This window comes from Myotis yumanensis, unplaced genomic scaffold, assembly GCF_028538775.1.
Source record: "Myotis yumanensis isolate MYYU_CA2020_CCGP unplaced genomic scaffold, mMyoYum1.0.hap1 SCAF_12, whole genome shotgun sequence".
NCBI classification, from domain to species: Eukaryota; Metazoa; Chordata; class Mammalia; order Chiroptera; family Vespertilionidae; genus Myotis; species Myotis yumanensis.
In genome coordinates, this window is record NW_027223763.1 from 27,351,344 (window position 1) to 27,363,429 (window position 12,086).

The 12,086-nt window shown below is 52.7% G+C and overlaps 1 protein-coding gene across 1 annotated transcript in view; it reads right to left on the reverse strand.

Annotated features, from left to right (window-relative positions):
* Nucleotides 1-3,015: 3,015 nt before the first annotated feature.
* The window catches only part of FRMPD1 (FERM and PDZ domain containing 1), a 70,566-nt gene continuing 61,495 nt past the window's right edge, over nt 3,016-12,086 (reverse strand). The window contains exons 14-16 of the mRNA XM_070431157.1: nt 11,648-11,795; nt 8,522-9,307; nt 3,016-5,480 (exon numbers count right to left, since the gene is read on the reverse strand). Coding sequence (XP_070287258.1) covers nt 3,124-5,480; nt 8,522-9,307; nt 11,648-11,795 — 3,291 coding nt within the window. The 3' untranslated portion in view covers nt 3,016-3,123. The remainder of the gene's footprint in view (nt 5,481-8,521; nt 9,308-11,647; nt 11,796-12,086) is intronic.

Below are 12,086 nucleotides of genomic sequence, written 5' to 3' on the forward strand. Positions count from 1 at the left end.
TAAATTGATTTCAGAGAAGGGAGAGGAAGAGATAGAAACATCAATGATGAGAGAGAATCATTGATTGGCTACCTCCTGCACGCCTCCTATTGGGGATCGAGCTGCCGCAATCCGGGCATGGCCCTGACTGGGAATTGAAACGTGATTTCCTGGTTTATAGGTCGATGCTCAACCACTGCGCCACACCGGCCGGGCACACCTGTCTTCTTGAAATGCTTCAAACACACCAAAGTCCTTTGGAGATACTGTTCCCTTTGCTCTCACTTTCTCCATGGCTGGCTCCTTCTTATCCTTTAAGCTTCAGCTTAAACATTCTTTCTTCAGAGGGCCTTGACTGATCACTCTAGGTAAGATTGGCTCATCCCACCCCATCTTGGCATTCTCTTCATTTTCTTTATACCACCTACCAGCCAGTCATCTTTTTCTTCTGTGTCTTTATTATAAGTTCCTTGAGGGGACTATATCATGTCGATGATTGTGTTCCCAGTGCCACTACACAGTAAATATTTGTTGACAGAATAAACAACTGAGTGATTATTCTCTTTTCTTGACACATCCAAAACTTATCTTCCTATCTATCAAATCTAGGGCATGGCACACAATAGCTACTCAAAAATATGCCCTGACAAACCAGTTCTAATTAATGCTGCCTCCTACAGGAAACCTTCCCTGATCACTATTCTGCTCCCACCCAACAATGACTTCTCTCCTTTAAGCTCGCATACACTTTATCTGTTCTCTTTGGTTGCCCTGAGCATTACATGCCTTATGTTGTAGGTCTCTATTTCTACATGTCGTTTCATCTCTTGGACCAAGAATACTTGAAAACAGGATCTCTCCCAATTATTTACATCCCGAATCCTGCATTAGGTATTACCTGGCATGGGTGTGCCATAAATGTTTTTTTGAGAGAAATGAATCAGCCAATAATGGGTGGGAAAAGAAAGGAGAAATGTAAATGTCCAGTAGTTTCTTAGTCATTAAACAACTATTATATTGTGGAGTAGGCAGTCCCACTCTGCTTATCTCATGTAGGAGTTGTGTATTTTAAAGAAAGTGCTAATCAGGGTACCTCCTCTGTACTTTAGCATCTCAACAAGCAATGGGGGGTTTCTCAGAACTTCTGGGACTTACTACTCCTCAAGGAAATTGCAGAGCAAAATGCCAGCTCCATACTGTAGCAACCCAAGGAAGTTCATGGATTTTAGGGGAGAGGAAGTAAAGAAAGAAGGAAACCATTATTTGAGTGCTTGTGCTGGAGGCTTCCGTCTTCTTCCTATGACTTATTCCCCATAGTAATGCTGAATGTATATTATATATATAAAACAACTAGAGGCCTGGTGCACCAAATTTGTGAATGGGTAGGATCCCTAGGCCTGGCTGGCGATCAGGGCCAATCTGTGGGACGACTGGTGGGGCGAATGAGGGGGAGGGGACACTGGCACCCACCTTGGGCAGCTCCCGCGTTGAGCATCTGCCCCCTGGTGGTCAGTGCGTGTCATAGCGACCCGTCGTTCTGCCATTCAGTCCATTTGCATATCAGGCTTTCATTATGTAGGATGTCTACTTTAGGGTGTTGTGTGGATAAGAAAGTGTTTTCAGGGCATCTTGCACATTGTGGACCCACACTAAATGGAGACTAGTATCTCCTTTTGTCAGTGGGGAGACTGAGATTCAAACAAGTGCCTGTAATAACACTGCCAGGATTCAAGCCCTGATTGAGTTGGAGTCCTGAGCGCCTTCTCTAAACTTGTGAGCATATAGATGGTGCTCACATAAACAAGTTATGTAGCTCTTTATAGCTTTCTGCTGGTAAAAGCATTTAGGTCCTTCTTAACATCATACCATGTCTATTATTTCGGTGTCCTATTGTTTTTCATGGCCATGAAATCACTTCAAATCTGTGTTCAAAAGCCTCATTTAAATTTAATTGGGGAGCCTAGAGGAGAGGACCCACAGAGGCAGCACTGAGCTCACAACTGACCAGGAGCACCAGAGGGGCAAAGGGACCCCTCGGATGAACGCTAGCCGTCCAAGGTGAGTGTCTACACCCCCTTTGGCTTGGACAGAGAAGCCAGGGGCAAACAGCTCCCAAGGTAGCTGGAAGTCCGTTTTCCTGGAGTCAGAAAACAAACGCAGGGCAGGATTTCAGACGAGGAGCAGCCACAAAGCCGGGCGTTCATTACTTCCTGAGTATTTACTAGATTATTTACTAGATGTCTACCCTACAGAGCAGGCACTATTCGTGTCCCCATTTTACAGAAAGGAAAAACAAAGCAACGAGAGGGGAAATAGCTTGTCCAAGGTCCTCCCAAGATTAACTGGGATTAACGGGCTCAGCTGGGATTGGTGAGAAAGGGACTAAGTATATTTTGTGCTAATATTATTCTCAAAAAGGCAAATCTAGTTCAGGGCTTTCATGTTCGCCATTTAACTATTTAAAACAAAAACAGGACGCAAGATTTAGGGGTGCAGTCAATTTCAGATAAAGCACGGAGCACACCCAAAGGGTGTAGCGACACAGCTAAGGGACTTACTGCCACCTAGTGGCAGTCTAGGCTTATCACAGCGAGGCCGCCAAGATCACCAGGGCTCCTGGTGCAGGTGCTCGTGAAGATGGAATTTATCAGATACCACATGCATTCAATCCTGTTTGTGAAAGTTACTGCCAAAGAGTGTGGCATAAGAAACTTTGTTTTTTGGTGAGCCCCAGCTTCCTTCCTCACCCCTGCTTCTTGGGACAGTTTGTGACTTCTTGGTTCCACACCCCAGGAAATGTTCCTTTTAGGACACACTTTACTGATGGTAATCTACTTATCTGTATCCCACAAGGTCTGTGAGCATCCTGACCTGGGAGGGACTTATCTTATTTGTCTATAATTATCCTGAGCTCCTCGCATACGGCCTGGCCCAGAGGAGGTATTCAGTAAATGTATGTTGAATGGATCGGAGTGAATGTTTGGACCCAAACTTATGATCATTCTGTCTGACTCAGACCAAGATTAAGCAGCAGTTTATTTAAATACTCTAAATAGTAAACATCTGAGAGGGCGGGTGGAGGGACGGAAGAGGCTTCCCGGGAAGCATCCAGGGCAGGGCCGGGGGTCTGGGCAGCCAGCCTGCTCACAGGGCAGTGGATGCCCGGAACTTCTGGGTCAAACAGAACACGGCAGCCGTGAGGGCCGTGCACTGACGGGCCAAGAGTTTCACACTCAGGTCGTGGTAGCCTCTCTCGCAGGTCAGCTTGGCGGCCTCCACAAACTGGTGGTAGGTGTACACCACGTCCCTGAGGTTCCCGGCTGCCTCCCTGTGCCGGGCGGAGCAGCGGCTGCAGTCCGTGAACTGGAAGCACAGGCCAGCCAGCTGGACCAGGTACTGGAAGGTGTCGCGCACGGCACCCTGCATCTCTTCGGGGGACTGGTCCATTCTGATCACATGCTGACAGCTGGACAGGAGCTTCTGGGAGCCCATGCAGAGGTGGCTCCGGCTTTCAGAAAAGTGCCAGGTGCACTTCTCTGGGGGGTGCTTGTCCCCATTCCCCCAGGAAGCTTCTAAAATGTCTTGTAATTCCAGCAAGCTCTCCGAGAGTCGGATGAAGCCCTCGGGAGTGCTGGCGGGGGCAGCTTTCAACCGCGTCAGAGCCCTGGAGCAGTACTCCGGCCAGATGTGGCTGTTCCTCAACAGGGGCTCCGCGCTGCAGCTGTGGGCCCGGGCCGGCCTCCAGGGCAGGGCCAGCCCGCTTCCTGCAGAGGGCGGTGAGGTGAGGGGGGCGGTGGGGGGTGCTTCCGAGTCCCTGTCTTCTTCCTCTGTCTCAGGCTGCAGGCCACGGAAGCAGGTGGCATAGGAGAGCTGGCAGCTGCACTGCTCCATTCCAATCCCGGGGGCCACTGTCTCATTCACCCCCGCAAACCCCAGAGATGTGGCCATCCTGAGGCTGGCAGAGACTTTAGGATGGCTTTCTGGGGAAAAGCACAAGAAAGACTTCTCAGCTGGGAGGCAGATGCTAGGGGTTTTGTCTCTGCTTTCTGACAGCGAACATTGGGTTGAACCTTCTGAGTGGGGACATGGGAGTGGGTGTAATGGAGAAGGCCTGGGAGTAAAACAGACCTGCTGAGGGGTGTCTTCCCCTGTTACATGGTTAAGTGGCTCTGCTTTGCCCTCCTCCAGAGAGGAGGCTGATGGAATGGTCTGGTTCTCGGGCAGGAAATCCGGGTCTAAATCCAGCTCTGCCAATAGTTTTTGTTCTGGGGCCTGGTGAGCGTGGCTTGGGGTTTCTCTGCGTTGCCCTTGGCATTCGGCGGGGGAGTGTGCTGGGGTCGGGTCCGTCCCTGTTACAGGAGTCTCCAAGGAGGGGGAGGCTGCTATCCCACCATATGGAGCACCGACACCAGTCGTCTGCGGAACAGCACTGGACACATCACCCTCAGGGTCACCTGGATCCTTGCCAGGTTCATCATGAACCAAGTTGGTGCCATTTTTGTTTGTAACTCCTTCATCACAGTCCAGAGATCGTTGTCCTTGTTGCTCTTCCTTTATTGGGAAAGGAGCTGCCTTCTCTCCTGAATTTATTCCGCATTCACCACTTCCAGGCCTGTCTCCAAGAGGCAACGAAGGCTCGGTGTTTTGGGGGGCAGTCTCTTGCGTAGGATTTGTAAACAGGGATCCCAATCCTGCTTCCAACAGGACTCCTCCCAGCTCTAGTGTGTCTCCTGGAGAGACAGTAGGTGGCCCCGGGCTGATGGCTAGGCGGACGCTGCCTGTGTTCGGCTCAGCACTGGAGAAGGGGGAGGTGCTGCCCTCAAGCTCCATGGAGAGTTCTTCGGGGGCACTGCCATCCGAGTCTTGAAATGCAGATAAAGTTTGGGAAGACTCTGTCTGAGCAGTGTCTGGGCCAGATGAACCTGGGTTGGGACAGTTAGGGGTGCTTGCTGGGCAACTGGCAACAGTGGCAGGCACAGGGGCACCTCCAGAATTCTCTTTAGGACCGGGGTCAATCCGGAGGCGAATGGCGGAAATAGAAGACACTCGAGAGTCAATGACCGATTTGGTTTCCATGGTCTCCGGCTCCATCTCCATGACCCGGGCGGCTGGGTTTTTGCTCTTGGCCTCCCTCAAGGGAGCCAGCAGCCCCAGGGCCTTGGTCTCCAGGAGGCCGGGCTCGCCTTGCACGTCCTGCAGAGAGGACACAGTTGGGGAGGGCGCACCAAGGGCCAGGTAGGGCTCCCTGTCGTAGTAGCACACGTCGTCCATGTTCTCCAGGGAGGCTGACGGCACCAGGGGAAACGAGACCTGACAGGTGTAGTCGGTCTGTAGGAAAGACCTTCTTTTTCTCAGGGTCTTGGCATACTTTTTCACCCCTGCCCTTCTGCGTGCTTCTCTTCCGTCCGGTCCAGTTCTCAGGCGGTCCTCGGGGCTGCAGGAGCTAGCCTCACTCTGTGTGCGTGTGGCACTGGGTTCTGCAGCAGAAATAGCTCCGGGCCCTGAGAATCAAGAAAGGAAAAAGTACATAAGAAGCAGGAAAACAAAGAGGCACTCAGAGCTTGGGCTCAGGACTCAGGATTCAGGATTGCCTGAGTTCAAACCATGGCCGGGCTGCATGCCTAACTTTGGGCAAGTTAAACCTTGGTCTCCTCAATTTCCTCCTCTGAAAGTTGGGGATAGTAACTTTGGCAGACAGTTTTTGATTCTTAGTTGCCCAAGATCTGTTTCATTGTCCTTCATTTGTCTTTTAGGGACTGACATCTCCCCCTCCTCCCAACAATGGTTACAGTTGCTGGAACTATCAATGAAGGCGCCCCGTCCCCATCAGCCAAGTGGTCAGATTTATGACCCAGAAAATCAGCCATACATTTCCTAGAACTTCAAATTCAAACAATGATTAAAAAAAAAAAAAAAAGTAGAGGTCATTCTTTATAGCCACATTTTCCTGACAATACGACAAGGAATCCTGCTACCCAGCCTCCTGGTCTGGTTGCTGCCTGTGTCGGAAGCAGGTCTTCCTTTGCTAGCAATTTTCTAAGCTTTCTTACATCCTTTCCCACTTTTCCTTTGTGCTGTGTTAACCCAAGTCAGTCAGCACCAAGGGACCAAGCAGCACGGCCACGCAGGTTAAATGAATGAGTGCGTCTCCGGCACCCGGCACAAGGCCTGTGCCTACCGTGTTCACCGGAGGGAGCTGCTACCGTGGTTGTTCCTGTCACTACACCTGTGAGGTTCTGAGGAGCCTGCTTTTGACCACGTGGCGTGACTCTCAGACGTGGGGAGGGGTCGTGTGCGTGCGGGATGTATCTCCCTGAGCTGAGAAGCACCCTGTGAAGAAGCCCTGGGAGTCAGCCAGAGGATGGGGTCCAGGCTGGCACTTGAGACTCAGAGGGCTCTCACACTCAGACCATTGATCCCAACCAGCTGCCCCTTATTAAACACCTGATGGGAGGCTGCTTCTCAGACCCCTTACGTCAGAATCTCTGAGGCTGGGACCCAGGAATCGACAGGCTTGAATCGAGGTCCCTTGGGTGATTTTGAGGCCCAGTGACATTTTGGAGCTGCTGCCTAGGCCACCTACCGCCACCGACCAACACTGTTTCTGAGGCCCGAGAAGGGAGAGGCTCCCTCAGTGAGTTGGGCCAGGAGTCCCAGTTCTGGGCGGTCTCCCCAGGCCCACACTGGCTCTCTATCCAAAAGGGAATGTCCAGTATGGTCCTATGTCCTGGGCTACAGGAAGGCCTTGACTGATGGCCTGTCTTGCCCCCATCGTGCCCCCAGCACAATGCTCAGCCCAACAGGGCAAGGCTGGGGCATGGACGCAGTTGGAGGGCAGTGCACAAGCTGGCCATGGTCTCTCCTTTCTCCAGGGGCACAGTCAACTAACGAACTCAGCGTAGATGGTGGAGAGCTCATCCATTCACTCAGCCACAACTGCCAGGCGCTATGTGCTGGGACACAGTGTAGTGAGGGAGGGAAACATCAGCACCAGATCACACACATAAACACATAATTACAGGCAGTGCTAAGTGCCAGGCAGGAAGCACCCAGGTGCTGCAGGAAGGTGTGACAGGCCTGGGGAGACCTGTCCTACTCTTGGTGATCTGGTTAAAGTTTCTAGAAAAAGTGAATTTTTAGAGGTGGTGGTGGTGGGGGTGCTGACAGATGAATAGGCATCAGCAACCAAAGATCAGGGTGAGGAGCAGCATGCACAAAGGCCAGGGGTGGGAAAGAGCCTGGCCCTCTTATTTTACTTTTTAAAATATATTTTTATTGATTTCAGAGAGGAAGGAAGAGGGAGAGAGAGATAGAAACATCCATGATGAGAGAGAATTATGGATCGGCTGCCTCCTGCAAGTCCCCCTACTGGGGATCAAGCCCACGACCTGGGCATGTGCCCTTGACCGGAATCAAACCTGGGACCTTTCAGTTCGCAGGCCGACGCTCTATCCACTGAGCCAAACTGGCCAGGGCGAGCCTGGCCCTTTTAAAGAATGGCCAGGAGGTCTGTGTGGCAGGAAGCAGGGAGAGGGCTCAGGAGGAGAGAGGCAGACAGAGGCCGTGTCACACAGGGCCTCAACCTAAGGAGCTGGCCTTTCTCCAGGAGCAAAGGGCAACCGGCAGGCAGGCAGCACCTGGAAAGGGCGGGAGCAGAACTGCAAGGGCTGTGGCGTCCCCAGCTCCTAGTGGGTCACCTTCAATATCTGTGTGTGTAAATGTCCTGGAAGGCTCTCGGGTCAGCTGGGAAGTCACTTGTATGGAAGGACTCGCCCACTGTACAGGGAGGAAGGCAAGAGGAACCTGAGAGAAACAGGACCAACAGGCCTCCCCTGCCTTCCTACGTCAGGGTCCCTTAAGGGGCCACCATAGCCTGTCAGGCGGGTTCTTCTTGCTTCAAGGCCTCATTGAATGTAGCTTCAGGGTCGGTAATGACACATCTGCTACCTTCTGCTGGGCACCCCTGTCAAACCCATTGCTTTCTATGTAAATTCTGTCTATCTCACTAGTCTCAGCACTTCTCCCACCTCTTCTGGGAAGCCTTCCCGGATTCCCACTGTGAATGCCTCTCATCCTTGCCCGTAGCTGCTTGCCTACAGTTCTCTGAACCTTCCTTGTAGCTCTGACTTGAAGTCATGATTCCTTTTAAAAAATATATTTTTATTGATTTCAGAGAGGAATGGAGAGGGAGAGAGAGATAAAAACATCAATGACGAGAGAGAATCATTGATTGGCTGCCTCTTGCACACCCCCTACTGGCGACTGAGCCCACAAACCAGGCATTTGCCCTGACTGGGAATCGAACTGTGACCTCCTTGTTCACAGGTCGACACTCAACCACTGAGCCACACCAGCCGGGCGAAGTCATGATATTTGTAATTTAGTCCACGGACCCCAGGGCAGCCTCCTCAGAAGAGGACCATGACCCGGCTTTACTCATGTGTTTCCCCTCTCAAGCTTGGTCCCTGCCTGCGAGTCTGCAGACCTGCGGGGGTCGGGGGGGTCGGTGGGGGGGGTGAGGGTGGTGGTGGGGGGCACTCACCTGAGAGGGTGTCTGGGGGTGTGAGCTTGTCAGCTGCATCGTAGTATTCCTCATCCGAGCTGCCCTCCTCGCAGGCAGGGCCCAGGGCCTCCAGCGTGGAGCTGGGCTGGGCCTCAGACCAGCCCTGCTGGCCCCAGGCTGGCGGGCCCCCACCCTGCCGGGAAGCTGTGCTGTCTGAGCTGTCACTCAGGTGCCTGGCCGGGGAGACGCTGGAGCACAGGCTGTAGTAGTCAGTCTGGCTGCCCTCGTACAGCCCGGGGTCCAGCCTGGCTGCACTGGGGTCTGGTGCCCAGCCGAAGGTCCCAGGAGCGGGGCTCTCAGAGAGCTCTGTCTTCTGGGGCTGAGGGCTGGCTCGCTGGGCCAGGTCCAGGAGACAGAGGAAGCCGCTGGTCTCTATCCTGCTCCTCTCCTCCTGGCTGTCAGATTCGCCTCTCTCCGGGAAGCCAAAGTGGAAGAAGCCGGACCTGCTGGAGGAGCAGGCGTCCAAGTCATCCTCCTCCAGGGCATCCATGGACTCGCTCGAGCCGCTGGTCCTGCAGCCTCGGCTCTCGGTGTTGGCCGAGTCGGACGCCTCGGACTCGGCACTGTCGGTCACGCTGCTGGCCCCGCAGGCGCTCGGGCCTCTCCCGGCCACCTCAGGCGTGGGGCTGTCCCCGGGGGGCTGCTCCTCTTTTGCGGGCGATCTGCAGAGGCCCGGCCTTGGCAGGTGTTGGTCAGAGAGGGGCTCCAGCATGCAGTCCATTTCGGAGGACTCCTCTGAGTCACTGCACGCCCTGGACTCGTAGCCTGCAACACAGGGGACGCGGAGGGTCACAAAACAGCCCCTGGGGACTGGCCGATGCCCCCCCAGCCCCCCGCCCCTGCTGCTGGCCCTCCAGGTTCCAGATTAGAAAGCTGAGGTCCAGGCGGGTGACTGGCCCAGATCCCACTATAGTGACTGGCACAGGGTCCGTGGGACACACAACATCAGGCCTCCTTTCCCACATCCATGGGAACCCCCTGAAAGAGGCAGGACTACCTCCACCCCCACTTCCAAGGAGAGCTATCTGTTCCCAGACACTTGGGGGCTGTTTCTTTGATTGGATTTCACTTTGCTTGGGCAGTATTGCACAGGTTTCCTCCCCAAATCTCAGCTCTGTCCTGTCTGGGATCAAAGTCAGATGGGAATCATATTTAAAATCCAAAACAGATCCTTGACCTTACCCCTGATGTACTGGGTCAAACAGTTAGGGAGCAGGGCCTGGGAATCTGTGTTTCAGCGCCTCCGTGGGAGATTCTGAGGCTGCTCGGCTGGCACCATTCTGAAGCCTGGTCTTGGGGACCCCCTGGTGCTACAGGCTTTCAGGAGAGTGACAACTCATCCAGCTGCTGGTACTCAGGACGGCTCCATGGAGTGAGGGTGGGGAGTACTGAACCAGGTCCCCAGTCTCTCCTCTACCATAAGCCTGCAGGGTGATCTTCCCAAAAACTTCCTTCTGATCAACATCACACTCTACTTAAACCCTCTGATGGCTTCCCCTGCCTACAGGGAAAGGCCTAAGCTCCCGACAAGAGCAAAGGCCTCCCAAGACAGCCCTGACCGCTCCTTAGCAGCCGGGCCGCCCCCGGCAGCTTTCCCATGCTCCAGCCACTACAGACAGCTTCTCACAGCTCATGACTTTGCCCTCTGTGTCATGCCTCCATGCTGCCCCCCGTGCTTCAATGATCTCTCCTCCCTCCTTTGTCTGGCCTACGTCAACATGTTCTTCGAGATCTATTTCAATTACTGCCCCCCTCCCCACCAGCATCTTCTCTGGCTCTGCCACCTGGCCTGGTAGAAGCAGGCCCTCCGCCATCTGACCTCCACGACTTCACTGCTCCCACTCTGCTGTGTCTCCCTAAGGCATCACCCTTGTTTCTAAATAGTCTTAAAGACAAAGTTCACAAATACCCAAAATCATCACTGCCTGATCATTTTACTTTATCTTACTATCATATAAGCTCTTGAGATTATTTATGTTTTATCCACCTGGAGGAAGGACTACATAATGATATGCTATTGAGCATCTCTCCCCATCTCCACACAGTGACATCAAGTCGGTAACTTGAAATTAGCCATGGTGGGAGTGTTTGTACAATGAAAATAGACAACTGGAGAAAGAGAGAGAGGGAGAGAGAGGGAGAGGGAGAGAGAGAGAGAGAGAGAAACATTGACTTTTCCCACTTATTAATGCATTCATTGGTTGATTCTTGTATGTGTCCTGACTGGGGATCGAACCCACAACCTGGTGAATCAGGATGACACTCTAATCAACTGAGCTACCCGGCCATGGCTGGCCATCTGAACTTCCTGAACAAATGACTGACAGTACTTTCTGATGGCAAATAAAGACACGATGCAATGGATCTGAGAGATGGTTTTAGGAACTTCTACAGGGACTCAGAGGCCTTTTATTTTTTTATTTTTTAAATATATTTCTTTATTGATTTCAGAGAGGAAGGGAGAGGGAGAGAGAGATAGAAACACCAATGATGAGAGAGAATCATTGATCGGCTGCCTCCTGCACACCCCCTATTGGGGATCGAGCCCACAACCCAGGCATGTGTCCTTGGCCGGAATCGAACCCGGGACCCTTCAGTTTGCAGGCTGACACTCTATCCACTGAGCCAAGCCGGCTAGGGCAATCAGAGACCTTTTATATATTTTAGGGACTCTCGGGTACAAAGAAAGCTTCTCTATTTAGGACTTTGGAAAGATCAACTGTTGCCCAAGCTGGTTTGGCTCACTGGATAGAGCATCAGCCTGTGGACTGAAGGATCCTGGGTTCGATTCCGGTCAAGGGCACATGCCAGGGTTGTGGGCTCGATCCCCAGTAGGGGGCGTACAGGAGGCAGCTGATCAATGATTCTCTCTCAACATTGATGTTTCTATCTTTCTCTTCATCTCCCTTCCTCTCTGAAATCAATAATTTTTTTTTTTAAAAAAGAAAGATCAACTGTTTCCAAAGAAATAAATGGAGAAATAGCTCACATCGACTTGAGTGGAAGTGTCAGCTCAACTCAATTCTCCACCTCCCTTTAGGCTGCCCTTACCCACAGGGCAGTGAAACGGGCCCGTCCTTACCAGGGCAAGCCTCAGTGCCTCACCTTCCTCAGCAGACACTCGGTGCACCTGCCCTTTGTTCCCTGGCCAGAGGAAGATGGAGGTAACCGGGTCGACAAACAGCCTGTAGTACCCAGCGACCAGGCAGGCCAGGTCTTTTGCACTGTTGGATTCCAGCAGCAACGTCAGAACCTTCGAAGGCAAAGAGAGCTCTTAAGCCTGTGAAGGGCGAAGGGACAGTCCGAAGCCTGACAACAAGACCCTATGGGGCTGATGAGAAATTCCAAGCAAACCCAGCCCTGGTCCCCAGGCAGGCTTCACAGCCTGTATTCTCACCTTTAAGACTTGAAATGAGCAAATGCCTGTGTGGGTTCCTCCCATCGAAACTCCACAATATCTCCTGCCTCTCCATCTCTGACCCCTATCCTCGCCTCCCATCCAAACCACCCACCCCACTCTGCTCATTCATATAATGGGGCCCCT